A 19,328-nucleotide genomic window follows, 5' to 3' on the forward strand; every position below is an offset into this window, starting at 1 on the left:
TGTAGTGGCAGCACAATCTCATACCGGACTTGGACCGAATGTCCACTGTCGTCCCGCACAGTGCACAGAGAGCGAGCGTCGCCGGTGTTTCATAACCGTTCGCTTTACACAAAAGGTCGCCCTCACGCTCCCTCCCCTCTGGACACCGGAATGACGCGACAATATTCCGAGCCGAGCAGGAAAAGGCCCGGCATGCAGTTTTTGCAACACGCAATCGTTTGCGTGTGCCGGAACTCGTTCGTGTGTTTTTCATTGTGGGCCTGGTGGAGTTGTTGTGTGGTACCGGGAGGTGCTAAGTACAGGTCCGGTCCCCAATATCTCGTAACTCCCCCGATAAAAGGGGTTTTGCCTTCGGTAGTGCAGTGTCTAAAGCTTCCCCGGGGCCAACCTGGCTGGGTCCGTACGAAAGTCTTGGTACGTGGAGCGACAACAAGAGCTTCACGAGATGGAATGAATATGTTCGGTTCAGTAATTGCATCAATTGTGTGCTCTGTGTCCCAAATGCGTTCGGTGCATAATCATAAACAGGGGCGATGTGTGTACCGGCTCCGGTGGGACCGGTTGCGAGGAAATGAGTTTGCTAGCTGGGAATGAGGAAATTATAGCCCTGGGTGATGCTCACATTCTCGCATTATCGCATTAAAAGTGAGAGTTTGGTCGAACCACTAGAAACGCGGGTGAAGGAAGGAGTTTGATAATTGTTTTGTCATTGTGTTGGTGATTGTTTATCGCGTGAAGGTTTTTCAGTAACGAGATTTTTGTTAAGGAATTTGCGACGAGTCTAAAAAGGATTATTTGGGAATGTATTTGTTGGCATAAATTGATGTAACAGAGATTATAAAGCATTATAGACTTTAATTACCTCAACAGTATGCAGATACATTTCCGGGCCAATTTTTGAGTCAAGTTTATTCAATGTTCTCAACCACTCCAATGCTTGTTAAGCATCATTTATCAATATCCAAAAACAATCCCATGAGATGTTTGATCTTCTTGATTGATCCTTTGATCGATTTTGGTTAAATAGTAGCAGACTGCAAACTAATCATGTGGTTGTCATAATAGCCAACGAGGACTCCGCTTCTGCGTCATTGACGTCCTTATTTATTGTGTCTTGTTAAATTGAGGCCAGGCTAGCATTTGATCACCTCTTAAGGTCTTTGAAAACAGTGATCGTGATTAAATTCATTTCTAATTCCATTCCAAAGTCTTGGAATGGCCAATTGTATATACATCTACGAAGAGATCGAAGTTCCTGAGATACTCTTAACAACCTCACGCGTACTACATAAGCCAAACATCAAAGTCGTCCACAACTGAGTCACCGATGAACATCTCTAGGATCTTGGGGACAAATACCATCTCTTGATCACATAACCTTGGTTTTTGATCATGCGATATGTATCCTTGATGCGTTAAGTTAAGGTTTATTTTGTTTTTTTTTTCCTTCAAAAAAACGTGCCGACGTAAGATCCGGTAAGGGGTTTTACTGACACATAAAATTAATTGATTTTTACTGTCAGCCTGTAACTTCTCAAGTACAGTACAGTATACCGAAACTATTTGAGAGGGCTATGATTTTTTGCTCTCTTTTCTTAATATTAACTTTCACAAATTGGTCCATCGTCGTGCAAATTGCAAAGTCCCATAAAAAAGAATCCTTTTTATATTTTTACAACCTTACTTTTTCCTGCCCGAACTGTCTTAATCTCCATAAACCCTTGTGATGGGGTAATAAATTTTGCGATATATATTTTTAGCACACTCTCTCTCGCTCTTTCTTCTGCTAATACTCTACACACAACCGTTGAAAAATGTGACCCGATATTAGCGTGTCAGCAACACCGACACCTAACACTACGTCTCGTACTCGAACCCATTTCGCGGAAGGTCATAAAGCACTAACCCACCCCTGCGCCATGGCACTGGCTTGTCGATAATAATTATAAATCAAACTTCACCCAACTTTGGCTTTTAAAATGTTTTTCCCATTAAAAAAAAAACCGAAAGGTCCAGGGATGAAAGTTTGCTGCCAGCTCGCCCTAACTAAGGCGGATGTACGAAACTAGGCGACTTGGATTAATTTTAAAGCGGACTAAGAGGAGGTGAGCAAAAAGCACGCATCGTGAAACGAAGCCCATCTCCCAATTTATGGTCGTTGTAAAATGGGATGCTTTTTTGTTTCTTCTATCGTTCCGTGTATTTGGGTCGGATAATTTTCAAAGCGTAAGAAAGTGGTGAGATATTAAGGATGTGGGGAGCAATTATACTAAGGCCACATGGTAGAAGGGTTTCTGGGCTTTTCGGGTGGGTATGAAAAACAAGGAATTCGTGTTTTAGGGTGACCTAATTTGCACAAGCTTCGGCATAGTTGAAGGTATGTTTCCATTGGGATGCATTGACGTTGACTCAGAATTTCTTGGGACACAATCAAAATTTTTGCTCTTCCCAGCAGCACCATCCTTTCATATGTTTACCCAGCTCAAAACTTCAAAAGATGCTTTCACTGTCTTGCTCGATTGGTTTCGTTTGCCTGCGAGCGAGACGACTGTGAAACCTCCGAACCGAACTAGACAAACGTAACATCGCGCAGTATGATGTGTACATTAATCAAACATGAATCAACTCACTGTCACGCGACGGTTTTAATGTACTCCAGCTGTACACCATCTCTTGCCGGCGCGTTCCACCGCTCACATCCACGTACATTGAGAGATGTGTTGCCATCACCATCGGGCTGGACTCAGCGGAAAGTCACTGAACCGTGAGCATTTTACCAAATGGGCGTGCTTCGATCCTAAGCTCGCCGAGCATGTGGCCCACTCCACCGTTGATTAGATGCAGCAGGAATCGAACATTGGAGGAGCCGGTTTTTCTCGGCGTGTGTGTGTGTGTGTGTTTGTGGCTGTACAAAAAGCACTCTGCTTTACCTTGTACACAGCGAGCCGGATTCAAGTTTTGGTTTTCCATTTTACGTTACGGATGATTTATTCCATTATCGGACGACCTAACTGTAACTGGTACTGCCGGCTCGCCGTCTCGTGTCTTCCATCATCACGGACAACATCGGGCGGGATGAATCGTAAATCGCTTTGCTCGGTTACATACGCTTACACGCTTCTTTCTTCTTGTTCTCCCCGTTTTCAGATCGTCTTGAAAGGCCCATGCGAAAGATTCTAAAGGTCGTGCTTGGATGCTGTGGCAGTGCGTGATGCTTGCAGCAGTAGCAGCTGCAGCCAAGTAACTGTAGCTGATAAGGCTAATTAAAAGTTGGTTTTCATCGCTACTGAATTCCCATCGATTGATACACGACCATCTAAATCTTTGGACGCTTCTTGCAGAGCGCGCACGACGTTTGACACTCAGTGCTCAGTGACAGGTTGCGATCGGGGTTTCGACGCCTCAAGTGTGTTACAAAAAGTGTCGTTGTCGTCGGGCTGTACGTTCTCAACTGACCTCCCGTAGCTTCGAGGCAGTGTTTTTGGGGCGGCGAGCTGAGGATGATAGTCTTCGATGACCTGGAGCACACCGTGGGAGCACTACTGGAGGCGTTGCATTCGAGCGGCCACTGCCCATAGTGACACGGCGAAGACTTCGATCGAGAAATAAGAAAAGGCTCTGGAGATTTCGCTGCTGCGTACCGTACCGTAGGGCAGCCGGTGAGGGTGCGAGCCGTGTGAAAACGGGAATCCGATCCATAAATCACGAAATCACCCTGCAAGACAGAAGAGAAAACCACGGTCAATAAATAAAGGCGATAAAGAACGGCCGGTGAAAAAGAAGCATTTAACCAGCAGAACCAGTAGAAAACGAAACGAGAGAAAAGAGAAACGGATAAAACACGAAAACAGCGTTATTGCGTAAAGGTAGAAAGGCAAAAACGAGCTAAAGAACGCGGCAGAACGGAAAAGAAACCTTCAGTGGCAGCAGTAGTAAAGGGTGAAATTTGGTGCGAAGCAAAGGTGAAGAATATTTCCTTCCCGTGTGCATCGGTGCCCACCGCCGGAACGCCGGACATCCGGGACACCCTTGAAAAGTGTTTTTGTGTGTGCGTGTGTGTGTATGAGAAAGAAAGTGTAAGAAAGGTAGAGGTGTATATTTGATCGTTGGTGAAGGTGTTGTAGCACCTGTAGGTGAGTGAATGTAAAGTGTTTGTTTCGATTGAATACAATCGATTAAAATATTCGTATTGTGCGACCAGTGTGTGTGTGTGTTTGTGTTAAGATCGTGTAAGATATCGTATTTATTGCTGTTACTTGTCGGAAGTGTAATAGTACACGAAATTACGTTTATCGCTACGATCGGAATCTGATCAGCAGGAACAGTGTTGAACTATTGACGATTTCTGGGATCCATCTCGGAGTTGGAGTTTTAAGTTGGAAGGTAAGTTCAGTTTCAGATGTATGATATTGTTAAAGACGATAATTTAACCACATGCCAGAACATTTAAATCGTTTCAAGAAGATTTCAATTTGTGAATTGAAGCATTGCTCCTGGTAAAGCTGATTTTGGGGGCTTTGATATCATACAGCTATATGATATGGTTTTGGATTTATAGTTTGATTTTAATCTTAATAGATGAAGTTTCAATGTTGGAATATATAGATTATTTCAAGTTTCTAATGATATTAAACTGTAACTTTATTTAGGATAGGAGTTTTCCCTTCTAGCAGCAGTATTCTAGTCAGTTAGTTCAGTAGCAGTATTCTAGTCTAAAACAGATTCAAATCAAGTCCAATTGTAGTCTAAATTCATATGAATGTCCCTTTTCATTCTCAAATATATTCCCAATCAGTTTAACGGCACTTTTAATAAAAATATAACGGACTTCAAAACTATGTGAAAAAAATGGTGAAGAAATCCGCAAAATCACGCTTCCCAACAAAAAATCTTCATGCTATCATTTTCATTGTGCTGCTATGCCCATCTTCTTAACGTCCTTGCCAGTGAACTGAACTCCATACGTCACACGAAGAGGAACGGTATTTGATGTGTGTCCCCGTACCCATGGATGGCCGATCATGTCATACACCTGGAGAGTGACTCACTCCAGGACGTTGCCTTAATACCTGTCACATATGCCACAAGTCCATTCAGCTCATCTGCACCCTGTGTAGTTTCAGCTTCAAACGAGCTGAAGAAAGTGGTTGCTTGTATAGGGCCGCCCCGGTTTTCTCTACCCATCCCATGTCTTGTTTACTTCTTATCACCCGCCACTACCCGCACTTATCTTCCCCCTACTGACACGCTTTGACAGTGTTCACTCTGCCAATCGAACGGATCGAGGGTCATCGCGATAGGTTCGGCTGATTCATTAACATCGCGCGACCTCCTGCCGCGGTGCCGTGGAGTTTCCGTGCGAAATCGACCACTAACCTTAGCGCGGGGCCCGCGATGCGTCACCTCTGTGCTGATGAGAAGGAGAGGGAGGGGGACAGTGAGGGATGGGGGAAAGAGTGGCCCATTAGTGGCGCAGAAAATGGATCTCATTCTTCGCGTATGTGCGCGTTCTATCGAGTGATGCTATCGGCGTACATCGTCGGGAAGAGAGTGGGGTTGTACCGGCGTGTCTCGACGGCTTGAATTTACAAGGACCGATGTGCAAACACAAAAAAAGCGACCGATACGAAGACGTGCTTGTACGCACATGTTGAGCGTGTCCGTGTCCTCGCGTGCCGATGTGGATACGCCTGGTTTTTCAAAAGGGAAGGAGGTTTTGGGATCGATTTGCTGAATTCAGTTGTCGCGCGCGAGCCGTACTGGAAACACTTGAGCTATTGGAGTTGAGTGAGTCGATTGAGTCCCCGTAGTGCATAGTGATGAGTGAACTGTGCTGTGCAAAATTAGTTGTGAGATATATAGAAGTTCGTTTCGTGTGCAGTTTTAGTTTTAGACGCAGGGTTTAGATTCAAATTTTTTGAGAGTTTAGTGAGGTGATCACACTGATTTTCGAAGTTGAACATCAGTTGCCACATTTAGTTATCCATAATATTCCCTTGTTATTTTAGCGAGTACTCATGCTCCTTGAGGCTCTCCAAAAATATCTATAAGTAATAATTGTCAAAATTAATTGTTGTGTTTTCTTTGTGCATCATTTTGAATATTTTCTTTATTTAGTAGAGTAGCGAATAAGAATCAATATTAACAGCTAAATATTACAAGAATAATAGTAATATGATTCGATCTCTCAGGAGTATTGTGCTATGTCATGAAGGTCTCGGATAACTTAAATTATAAAGAAGTGTTGAAGTGTTAATTATTTCGTTTTGAGCTCTTTTCCAAGTGTAATATCAGTGCAACGATTAGTTACTTCGGATCATAACAATCTTGTATGCGTTCCTGGGTACAACGCTTACAAGACATCTGTTCTTCCATGCCATCGATCTCTATCAAACTCTGACGGCTGCATCGAAGGTAACTCGAGAACAATTAAACACGTTATCCACTCATCTCTGCCCGTAGTGAAATCAGGCGTAAAATTGTTGTCCTCTCGTACGTCTAGTCTAGACAAGCACCCCAACTCCCGCTCCAGCCTGTGCTTAGTCAATCGAGATAACTTCCTGGGCCTACATTTTATGAGGTGAAGTTTTTCCAACAATTTGCCTGAACCTTTCTCCCTTTTCTGCCGCCCTGAACTGGAGGATACATGAGCAAAGGGAAAAAGTCAAGCATCATCCACAGAGCGTGCGCTGCGCGTGTGTGTGTGTGGATGCGTTCTAATGAATTCCTCACGCTTCGATTCCTGAACGTATCGGAGCGACATGACCATATGGAGGGTTACATCCAGTCGGGGGGAGGGAAGGGCGGATGATGTACCCAGCTACCTCCGCCAGTCAGTTGATTGATGTATGCATTTTAATCTAATTTCTGCTTAATAGATAACTGTACCCCGGGACGCGTAGTGTGGTGCCGTTCGGGGTTACTGAACCCCCACTTTTACTAGCCCGCGTGTGTGCATCCACCGCACGCGGAAGGATGCTGGCGTTTGCGTCCGTGTGTGACGGTGATTCTAACGGGGACTAGGGGACGCATGGGGCAGAGCTACAAAAAACCGGGTGGATTGAATAATTTCAACCCCCTCAACACACGGGTTCGATTAATATGCATGGCGTGATCCGGTAAATAAGATATTCAAACAAGGCGCTCGCGGGCGAACATTGGGAGCAGAAGAGGAGCAAAAATCATGGCGAGGGATGTGGGAGCACACTTCTACAGGGACTCTCCGATACGTATCGGACGAGGAAGTTGGTTTTCTGGTGCGAGGATGTGGCGGCAGCGTATATGTGAAGCCTGACACCTGGAACACCGTCGGTTCGAAAATCGATAAGCCAGACCCCAGAGGCAGCCGATAGGCGAAGGCGGGCGTATAACATTGTGGAGATGCGGGCAGCAAAAAAAAATAAAGGCTGCATAAAATTGCTTCACATTACAGCACGCGGGATGCAACCATCGCGTGGTAGTTAAATATAGATCAATGCAATTGCAATCGCGAACCGGGCTCGGGAAATACACACCGGCCACCGTGTTGAACCTTGCTGTTGATTCCTTGCTGTTTGCTGATCGCTGGCAATCGGAAGGGGGTCCGTGTTGGGTTTTTCGTTTTGCATTTTGTTCTTGTTCAACGTTCGGCATTAGCCACGCTCGGTGTGCGCGGCGGCAGGTTGCGTACAGTGAATTGGCGTGCGGGAAAGGTTAAAACAAAACAGCCGTAACAAAAAACGGTATCCGCATGAAACACAGGAAATGCAGTCGGCACAGGTGGTTGGTTTTAGGTGGCCAGTATGGCGTTGATCGAATTGCTTGTTGTTCTTGCAGCTGGAATGCAGTTTCAAGTGTGTCGCGTATTTTGCGTATTTGTACATCGAAAACGTTGTGTTTTATTGTTGAAAATGTTTGTATATGTTTTTAAAACGAAAAAAAAAAAATATTCTGGAACAATCCACACGGATTTGGCGTTATATTTACAAGCAGTGTTTAGAAAAAAAAAAACAGCTTGCATGTAAATTTATATTTACAGCGTTTGTAAACAGATTTAAATCTAACGAACTCTGTTTAATGAACTTCTTAGTAGTGTAGCAAACTGAAGATTGTTTGATATATATGGATTATTTATAGCCAGTTATTTTGGATCTAGATTCAGTGAACGTATGAATCAATCAGTTTTGGTTCCTTAAAATTGTCTGCTTGCTAGAGCGGGTTTGGACACTCCTACAGCAGACCAATACTGCTTAATGGTTGAAGCGCAGGATATGCAAGTAAATAACTATTCTTACATATTTAAAAACATCGCCAGATGTATTGCTTTAGTCACTTCAATTAAGCAAAAGGATATTATCATAGCAATCAATATTATCGGGACGTTCAATCAAGAACATTTAAAATATTGATTTAACTATTCATGTGTTGAATCTACGCATCGGTACTTTTCGACCAACAACACATCACAAATTAAAAGCTAGCTTTCAAATACCACTTCATTCGGCACTAGCAGAAATACATACCACTTTATTCTGCACTTATAAAGCACTAGCAGGCATACATACTAACGACACTTGGCCGTAGAATTATTACATTTCCCAGAAAGCTTCATCACAGCTTCGGCTTCGGTGCGTTACACTTTTGCACTCGACACCCCGCCTACCGGTACTGGAGAGATCCCGGCAGTAGTACTAATCCATTCCATTACATTCCCACTTTGCGCTGCGAGCACAGCACTCACGAAAGTCCGCCACTCTCGCTAACGATCATAGTTTGATCGCTCGTTAAAAAGTTCCTATTGCTTCTGCTCCCAGCTCCCGGAACGCAGTGGCTGGTCGGGAAAGAATGGAAAGTTTACGAGCGTGTTTGTGTTTGGTGCCGGAGCAGCGCCGGAGAATAGTTTGACTTCACTTCGCAACCCAGTTTGGGTTCGTTCTGGAGTTTGATGGTATGAGCGTTGAGTTTCTAAAGTCAAACTACCGACCGGCTGGAACAGGAAAACGGACTTCGATGCCCATCAATTGCAGCGTGTACAGCAACGAGCGAATGAGAGATAGGGAGAGAGAGATCTAGCCTGCATTATTGACGAGACGTTTTCCGGAGTCGGATTATCATGGGATGGATAATAATTTGATTGTAAATATTTGATAAGGTTTTCGAAAGTTGCTGGAGTAGCGCGCCGCACCGACTTGCTCTTGGGTGTCGTTTTGTGATGTCGCTTCTGGAGATGATGAACTCTTGTGCTCTGGCCTTCAAGCTCACACAGTGCATCGCTGTTGATTGAACACTGCCCATTTCCAGCGATTGAAAGCACATCGTGAAATCGATCCGTCGATGCCCCGAGAGATTTGCTGCATAGCTGTTATTAGCTGTGTGCATGAATGAAATATTGATGAACGAGCAGATAGAACCGAACTTGAGGTTAAGATGTCTAGTCCAAACCAAGTAAACAGATCTGCCTAAGAGCTCTTTGGAGATCCACGGTACAGACGCATCCATCTTCCCGGGCCGTTGTGAGCCCGTTTGATGCAATTTGCTTTCAAATCCTCCCGCAGGGCTAATCGTCAATGCAGTTTCGATGTCATCGGTCGACGACTGCAGGGCAACGCAATCCCAATCGCGACCAAGAATTGACTCCATCTCCTTTGCCACCGCTGTCCGTGCGAATCTCGGCGAAAACAGACGACGAGCAGGACGCCGCAGGACGACGGTGCATCACAACAACCCAGCAACCTAAGATATCGTTCGTACGCAAGACAACGCAAGAACAATGAGCAAATTTATCATCTCTGTGCCCGCGCCGCTTCCTGCCCGGCCCGGTCATTGTGCTCACCCCAACGGGTGAACGGTGAAACATGCGCCAAACAAACATATCATAAATAACGAATCTTGCTCCAAAGTGCCGTGCGATTGCGGCTCCGTTCATCCCTGACCCCCCGAGGCTCCCCGAGGCTGGGAGCGGAAGGAAAGCACCCATTACACAAACGGCACAAACCTGAGAACAGCAGCAGCAGCAGGGCATCTCCGCCCGCCCGCTGCAGAAGACAAACGGGCGACGATTCCACGCACGAAGAAGCCGGTTGTTCGCGCTTATCGCCGGCCGGTCGCTCTTCCTTATTTCATTAATCATACTTTTTCGCATGCACTGTTTGTTTTCTGTGTTACTACACGAGTTATTTTTGCACATTACGTTTTGCGATGCCCATTTTTTTACTACTGCATCGGGACTGCAATTGCTTCCAGTCGATTGGTGGTTTCCTTTATTCATTCTATATGTTTTGTTTGGTTTTTTCTCTCATTCTGTTGTACTTGTGTACCACTTTACCTCGCTCCTATTTGCTGCAACTCTACTTCTGTGTACTTATCTTGCTAGTTAACTTGCGTTTGTATACTTTTTAAATGAGTTTTGTGCCATTTTTTTACTCTTCTCGTATTTATTTCCACCGCAGCTAGAGTAATTGAGAACGCGAAAACTAGCTTTCTAGCTGTGATCGGGTTTCTACTGCCCGCAAACAAATTATTCATCGATAACCAACCCGATGTTGGAACAGGGTGTCCCCCACGGTTCTGTATTTGCCTTTTGTGGTATATCGTGGCAGATTTGCAGTGCGAGAACCTGTTCCGTATTGGATCCTGAGTGCGCTCAAGCTCCAGAAGGTTCCTTATTTGTGGCGCAGCATCATGAAGAAACCCGTGGATCGTGGTCCGCTGCTGGACTTTAATTATCAATTTCCATTTATGCGCTTTTCATGTTCGATTTAACAGTTTCGCTTTTTCTTTTGCTCCGATGGGACTCCGCACTCTGTAGCATGCGCATATTTTTGCATCTTTTGCACGGCTACGCCTCGTCTGGCGTAACTGTCTCGCGTGGTCGTGGTAGTAAAGGCTACGCATCTTCAAACAAGCGTACAGACAAGAGGCGTCCCATTTGTTATATGACCATATTCAATGGCAAGTTGGCAATTCGGATTGCGACGGTTTGAAATCGTTTGTTGTTGTGAGTAGAGCAATTACCGGAGCACGGATACGCAATCATTCGGCTTCCTAGAATTGTCCAAACCATATCAACAACTCCTGTACGATTAGTTTGTTAAGACATTAAAGCTACGCAGTGTTAAATATTAAGTACTTTAAAATATTTTACTATCTACCCAAGAGTTTATCTTTTCAATTACGCCTGCGCTCAGTTTGCACCCCTGTCTGTCTTCCTCTTTTTAGAACCACATTTTCATGTGCTTTATCTTCTTCACTTATAATTCAAAGATTTATCCCAGCAAGACCTGTTGCAGTTCAAGAATGACATGCGCACGTTCAGATCTGACAGTAATCATTACCTTCGGACGGGATGCCAACAATTCTAGGCTACATCCTGTCCCGTACCAGCCACCCAGTAAGGGATGCTGGCAGCAAAGCTGCACAAATAAAGACATTCGAGTTGTGGTTCCGCTTTTCTCGCATCCAGCGTCGGCGATCCCTGTCGGCGCTTGCCTTCGAGCGAGTGTAGCAACACTCGCAGCCGTACACGGTGCTCGCTGCGCACGGTGCATTGACATTTTGATTGATTTATGGGCTTCCGATACGACTCACCTTCACCTTGCTTTGGATGGTGTGCATGAAGCGGTACGGATTCTATCCACCCGCTAAGATGGTCTCGCCGGTCTAACGAAACTAGGTGAGCGATTCCTGCAGGGTGCGTTCGGTGATTGATGGATGCTTCTAGCTAGAGCAAGCAAAAAAAAATGGGAAAGGAACAAAGATATAAGGATTAATTTCTTGGTTCTTCTCTATTCTTCCGCTGTGTATCACGAAGCATCCCTAGTTTTGGGTATCCGTTAAAAAGCGTACAAACGGCAGAGGCAATTATTTAACAAGACAACAATGCTGAGGTAACATCACAATCTTATCGAATCAAAAGTTCAGAAGCTTATTCCTGACCGTAGGAGTGTCTTTGAGAGATGAAGCAATGAGCTTGTTTGCTTGTTTGGGTACCTTTCCATGCCTGCCCATCAACCAATATCAGTGACTCATCACTTGCTCTCCCATATCAGAATGCACCCAATAACATCCCAATTGTGGTGGTCCGATTTAAAATCAATCGATTGTTGATTTATCATACCCAGCGCGCTGCATCTCGCGCAAACCCCAAATTTCATAACCACGGGCAACAACGTGCGTGTCAACCGGACAAGATACGACTTCGGTCGGTGGCCCCTTTAAACTAGGACATGGCCCCATTCTGTTTTTGCTTTTGATTGTTACAAAACACAATCAAAAACATAACACCCCGAACCTGAACTGCTACTACGCCGGCGAAGGGTGCAGGTTGCTGAGGGGGTCTTGTTTCACTACTGCACGATGCTGCTACTGCTCATGTTCATGTTGCACCAATTAGCTGTAAGTTGACAACCGGACCGGCACGTTTCAAGTGACATTGCGCTTGCGGCATTGGAGCTTTCGATGAATGAATATTGCAGCTGCAGTTTTGTGGCTGCTACTGTTTGTTGATATATTGACTGAATTGAAGAGGAAATGCATGGTTTATTTCAATATTTGTTGGGAGTAATATGCCTACAGGGCATGTTGAAACAAATGAATAGTAAAATCCTTCTATATAGAAAGAACTGATATAAAAACTAGAAGCCAAAACACAGCCACCACTCGATAAGCCACCCGGAATGATGGTTTTGCAAAACCCGAATTCATCCAATGTCACATTGCCACAGATTAAGCCCTCGTCGAAATGTGACAACATTCCACCGTCGCTCCTAGCAACGCAGATTTATCTTGTTCTGCCTTTCAATATACAGCTCCCCTGAAACAGGTCGCACACGGTTGAACAAAAAAGAGAGGTGCTTTCAGAGTAGCTGCTGGTCGGGTGAATTATCTGATCCTGTCTGTGTCCCCCTCAAGCGTGCTGTTGGGTTTTGGGACATTATGGTGGTGGGATTAACATCAACAACAACAACTCACCGTGGTGCACTTTTCGATAAAACCACTGTCTGCTTGTGGTCGGACGTTTATTTACGCTTGGTACCATGGAGGCACAGGTCGGATTTTTCGTCACCCGGTAAGCACGGACGTTCGCTTTTGTTTTTTTGTCTCTAAGAGACAGTGTTGCCCCTGTTTTGTCACTTCTTTAGCTGGCTTTTAGTATAAGAACCTTTTTTTCTTTTGTTTTTTTTTTGCTTGTAGGCCTTTACGTGTGGCTAGATCCAATCCAAACTAATGGACTGCTAGGTTGATAAATGTCTGGTTGTCGTACCGGGTGCCTGGGTTGGGTCTCTCCGCAGTAGCAGTAGAGGTGACATAACGAGAGAAGTTGGAGTAGAAAAGTAACGGAAAACAAAAGTCATTCAAGAATGAAAACTACTAAACCTTTGTATTGTGGCTTAATTTAGGGCGAGAGACCCTAATGATGCTGTGTAGCCGTAGAACTATAAAGTATTTGAAGATGGTCCTTAGAGGAACTAAGAGATTTACTACGAAAGTGAAAGGTAGAGACTACTTTAAATCAAATGTACAAATTATTGGGTGAGATGAAACATTCTGGAAGCACAACAGAAAGTGTACAGCCAGCCCTTCCATAAAACCTTCATCAAGCTGTATTACTACAGATGTTCTTCCAAAGCCAACACCTCCAACAACACCGTTCAAAGTGTAATGACTTCCAAAGGCATCCGAATCATCGCTCCGTTTCGAATGGAATTAAAATTGACTCGCTGTCGCCTCTCATTGAACCTTTTCCCGCAGGTTAATAACTTCCCAAAAGCCGGCTTGTGTCGTTAAAGGGCACTCGCACCCAGCCAACGCGTTAAGCGATCTTTGCGCCTGTCAAATCGCACTTTGCTTTTGTGTCGCTGGTTCGTGTTCTTTAGCTGTTGTTGTTGTTGTTGTTATTGCTACGCTGATCGATTCTAGCGTGAAGATCTAATGTACCAGGGGTGAAGAATCTCCCAAATGGAACACCGCTAAGCCAAGAATGCCACTCTTGGTACAGTTGTGCGGCGAAGATTTCGTTACGATCGTTAAGTGCTTTATTTTCTCACTCCTCACTCCGCACACTTGTAAGACGGGGGGGAGAGGAAGCCGACGAGCATCCATGTTCGTGCATTAGAACACATCGCTATTTACCGTTAGCACTAGGACCAAACGATGGCGTATGTAGCGTTTTGTAGTTAGAGTGACTTCTTGTAACGGGGAGAAACGACGGTACATCTTAGGTGGTGGTTAGTGAAGGCAGCTGATGATCGTGTTCTCCAATACACCTTCGTTTCGAGAACTCGTTAGAATCCATTTCGGCACAGATTAGGCCGTGCGCAAAGGCTTGCTCTGTGTGAGATCGGTCGATTGGTCAGAGCGGTATGCCAATGTCCCGGGATAGCTTCGCATTGTGTACGTTGGATGTACTTTTTCGCTTACTCACCAACTCCTGTTTGGGCCAAATCACTCTAGGGTGTCACAGGGGGAAATGGCACACATCTTTCCGGCCCTGCCACTGCTGGTCGCATACTATATCGAACCGCGCCGTTGTCTGGTGTACTCGGTTTCTCGGTCAATGTTTCTCACGCTTGCAGTTTTTTTTATTGTGCCTGTTGGCTTTTAGCCTTTCGCTGGGCCCGCTGTATTGTCGTTAGGAAGTAATGCAAACTCACGTTCTCAGCAAGAAAGCCACGGTGAATGTTTTTGTTTTGGATCTTGGTTTTCGCGTAAACTTTAATACATTCTTCGTGTGCACGAGAGCACGAACTGGACACTCTGGCAGCGGAACGAGAAAGCAACGAGATTGCATGTCGTCTTTGTGGGACACGGAGGGAGGCATTGTGGCGGTGCCCCCGTCGGTGGGGAAACTTGATCCTCGCGCTGGCATTAAATCCCGTTTAGGAATGTCAATTCCATCCGGAACACATGAGTCGCTTCTGCCATATTGTAGTGGCCGCTGCATGTGGAAGGAAGCTTGCAGAGCCTGTTCCTGATGACTTTGAGATGATGCCTGCACAAGGTGACGTCACATTGGAGATGTCGGTGAGATGCGCTGGTAATCTTCATCGATCGCAGGAGGTGTTTGGTTACAACCCGTCCGCTTTGCTCGACAGCGCGTGTCAATCGGCAGAGACAAAGTCTTCAGAGCGAGGCTGTTGTCATGGCTTACGGCCCTCCGGGCCTAAATGTCCGGAACAATCTGCGAGAGCTCGGCACAGGCGGATGCGGAAGCGGCGATTGTAGGTGGTTATTGCCCTACCGATCGGTAAATGTATCGTTCGTCGCGTATCTAGTGTCACGACACCAATAAAATCTAGAGTAATGGGGTGTTAATGTTATTTTTAGACAGCTTTCATTTTGAGACCACAGGAAACAAGTCGCTCCAAACTGTTTTAAAATTGGAGCTCATCATCTGATGTCAATCTTTCAGCGAGTGAAACATTTTTCTTACGCATGATCGAGCTGAATTATCAATTTACACAATCATTATCTTCACTAATAAGCTTGCTTGACGCATAGCTAAAACGCGTTCGTGCGAGTAGGAAAAAGGAAAGTGACCATTCGGCAATCGCAATAATGCACGCTCCAAGCAATCAGTCCACTTGATCAAAGCCATCCAAGCGGGAAAGTAATTAAACATGAAATAACTCTTCAAGCCGTCATCGACGCCCCTGAGTGAATATGTCTAATGCAACGTATAATTTCACTGCATCATTACTGAGACGACGCGGCAGCCCTAGCACAAAAGGGGAAGATCTTAAAAAGGGTGACATTTGAAAAGAAGGTCCGTGCAAGATCGTTGCTAATGAAGCATTGAAGCATATAGCAGTCCGTTTTCGTCGCGACCAGTGGTTAGCCAACATTGTTTCTGGAGAGTATGGGGTAATAATCACACGGCCGGAGAGAGAGAGAGAGAAGCGCACTATTACCCGTTGGGTAGAGTGCGCATTACGCGATCACCTGCCAGGCTTTTGATGATCCTCCAATCGATCACCTGTCAAAAACGGGGGGATCTGAAGGCTTTCTATTTATAGCTACGCTTAGTAGTTAATTCCATTAGCCTGTTCGATCCATCAGTGTGAAGCTCACTGCCATCGGTCATCAAGTGCGAGTATTAGCGAGTAAAAGACTCTTCACAAAATTAGCGCTTGCGAAACGTTCCATGCTGCTGCAGCATATTGCGTGCGCTGTTTTAGATGGTTGCGTTACGACAATGTTTAGGACTCGATTGGTAACGATTATTAATAACAATTAAGTCAAGAGCGTTCAAGTCGCTATTGCTTGTGGTTGTTCACAGTGCGGCAAATGGATGAGGCCATCTTTTTGTAGTTGTTGTTGTTGTTGTTAACAGTTTGCTTTGTTTTCTCGATCGGCTCGATGATCTTTTCTCTGCGATGATGAGACGCGGAGTTCCGCAATGGGCGACGCATTTTGCGATTGCGTAGCTCTTATATTTTTTAGTGCTCGCCTGTGTGTGCGTGTGTTATCGTTTGGGTCGATGCGCTAGATCAGTTCCGATGAGTTGCCACTTTCGCGAGCGCGCGCGCCCGCTCACGCCATTCCCTTTGAGGTCATCACCGTCGATTTTGAGGTTATCTTTAGTGTAGAGTTCAAAGCGAAGCGATGGAGACGCACTGCCCCGGAGTTGAACAGCGCGTGGTGCGTGATTTATCGGTTCGGAAGAGTGAGAGTGTCTGGATCGATTTGGTACCGCTGATACGATCTCCATGATATGAAGCCTCTTTCCTGTGACACGTTGGGATGGAAAGAGTGGATGGGCGGACGAGACTTGCGGGTCAAGCAAGTTCATCTTCGGAGCATTAAGATCGTTGACTTCTTGAAGCCAAATGGGCGAGAGCGAGAGGCGAGGAAGAGAGGAGGTAACTAATGAGCTCATTTCAACCCTTCATTTCCTTTCAACTCCAACAAAGATCCAATGTGAGATCGTCCAAGGTTTCCTTTCGTCCATAATCATCGGCCGTTGGACCACTGGGAACTGATCGTTACTGTCCATGAGCGCCAATTCCACTAGCTGGAATTGCGTCAAAATGATTGACTCTTATGTCACGCCAGGTGAACTGGACCTAACGGGTTATATGCCGCCTGCTAGAGGGACACGAACTCATATTCAGTAGCACTTGCCGTCGCCGTGATCTTGATAAGGTTGGCGGAATATGCCTTTTTATGATGCCAAACCTCCTCTCCAAAAGGCAACAACTAACCGCCCATTTGCTTTAACGGAGTTCCGGTTCCAAAGGAATGGTTTGCAAGAACATTGAGCCTTCCCACCAATCCACACAAGAATTCACAGTTATGAAGGTTGCATTCAAAAGCCATACGTACCGGTATGGGTGAGAACCACACCCGGAACCGTCAACAAACTCACGAATCTCGTTCACTGTGACTCTCGATCTGTTTTGTAATCTCGATCAGTGTTCGCGCTAGCGGACGTTACAAGGAAGTTAGCTAAAAGTTGGCAAGAAATTGAAAATAGAAGCATGGTGTAGACAGGAAGGAAAACAAAACTGGAGCAAACAAGAAACCCGTGGCGGAGAATGCCTTGGAATCGTATCCAGAACGATCTTGATTAAAAGTAGCGATCAAGATGGATGGAATGGAGTAGTTTAGCTGTGTTCTCTCTATAAACCCTCCTCCTAGTCTTATTCTACCTCTCGGCAAAATTATGACTATCCGTACGGTGGCGAGTGACTTAATCGTATGTACATCCACACGGTTGATGAATGTAATTTCGCAATCCATCATCTCGTGGGCGCAGGAAGAGATACAAGGGATAGTTCTGAGCCGACTGAGACTGAATGTAACTGTTTCAAAGTGGTTTGGGGTAAGCGACTTGACTTTAAACGTTTCACTTCCTGGTTTTGCGTAGGGGAATGATGAGATATGCCCCCGTAAACACGTGATCCGTTAGATTAAACGAAACAGTTAGACGTTAGATATCTTAATAAGCTCCAAATGGTGGTCTAGTAGTTGTGACACAAATATTCCTGCCTAGGGCGTTGAAAATATCTATATTGGTGAAGATGTGCTGGAAGACGATACATCATAAAGAAGACGGTCGAAAAATTGGATAACTTTAGTGACATTGGATATTATTATCCAACGACAGTGCGACCTTTACCCAGGCGTCCTGGAATCATAATTAACACGTGCGCCGAAGTTCACTCAACCTCAACGCTCAGAGTCAAACCGAATCGGATTGCATCGACTTTTAGACATCAGCTGAATTTATTGTTCCTGTGTTTGCCCGGAATTCCTGAGCTAGGGACGTTTGGGCGGGATAGAGAGATATTTTGTGCACTGGGTACGATTTCCACATTCCTGCGGAAGTATCGAATTGCACACGGTGTAACTCCAAAGTGTCATCCTCGCCTTTGATCGTCACGAGCCTCTCCCCTGCTCAAAGCCGCATCGTCAAAAGAAGGTGCGCTTACAAAGGTGGCGTACACAGTTTTATGTTTGCACTTGGTCGCTCCGGCCATTTCCGAATGCGAATGTGATGCAGATGTCTAATGTTTTTACGAGCAGCGGGTAAGTCACCTTCCGAGGGTCGCTCGCGGCTGTTGTTCGGTGTCTTGTTTCCTTCACTGGCTGGAGAATGGTTAAGAACATGAAAGCAATTTCTCTTTTATGTGAGATGCATATTCGGGGTGTAACCGCCGCATCTCTCGTGGTGCAAATTATTCTCCGATCGGATGACTCGCGAGCAAAGGCAGCAAGGTTGAAAGTGTCGTAATTTCTTTTCGTTCTTGTTGTGCGCATGTTGTTAGGAACGATTTACGATAACGACCTGAGTGTTCGCACGGCGGTGTGGTTTTTCATCTTGATGGATGGTGTTGAGCGACTCACTGGTGTGGAATAAAGTTTCCTCTACAAAAAACATTTAATGTGAATGAATGTAATATTTGATCTTTTGCGCTAGAATTTGAAATGTTGCTCGGTAAATGTTGTGATATGGTTTTTAAAAATTAAAAGTCGTATAAATTTTCTTTGCTTCGATTTCTAATGCATATTTCTCTTTCTTATCCCTGCAGATTCTTGTACAGAACATTCGAATCCCCATTTATCGATCTATATTATGTTTTAAGTTGTAAATGACACCGATGCAACGAAGGTAGGTAAAAACTAGCTTCTCTTTAAGTTGATTGCGTTATTTTCAGAAGAAAAAAAGTGTTTTTACATTCCACCGCAATAAATTGTTTTCGTAATCAGTCTCGCCGACAAAGAATCACAACGTAGGCATCTACCAGACGCTCTATTTTAAGGGCCTAGAAGCTTTAAATGCGTACGACTTGTTTTGACAGTGTTGGGATGGATTTTTTTCACATACTTTAGTAGATCTCAGCCGAGCA

The 19,328-nt window shown here is 45.0% G+C and overlaps 1 protein-coding gene across 3 annotated transcripts in view; it reads left to right on the forward strand.

The window, feature by feature from the left end:
• Positions 1-19,328, forward strand: part of LOC5668046 (mucin-2) — an 81,908-nt gene that overhangs the window by 13,460 nt on the left and 49,120 nt on the right. For 2 of the 3 annotated variants that reach the window (XM_061661135.1, XM_061661136.1), the window contains exons 3-4: positions 3,148-4,383; positions 19,011-19,090. In XM_061661135.1, the coding sequence (XP_061517119.1) occupies positions 19,071-19,090 (20 nt within the window). In that variant the 5' untranslated portion in view covers positions 3,148-4,383; positions 19,011-19,070. Of the gene's footprint in view, positions 1-3,147; positions 4,384-19,010; positions 19,091-19,328 lie in introns of those variants that run through there. The other variant, XM_061661137.1, reaches the window with a different exon arrangement.

The sequence above is a fragment of the Anopheles gambiae genome, chromosome 3, assembly GCF_943734735.2.
Source record: "Anopheles gambiae chromosome 3, idAnoGambNW_F1_1, whole genome shotgun sequence".
Classification (NCBI taxonomy): Eukaryota; Metazoa; Arthropoda; class Insecta; order Diptera; family Culicidae; genus Anopheles; species Anopheles gambiae.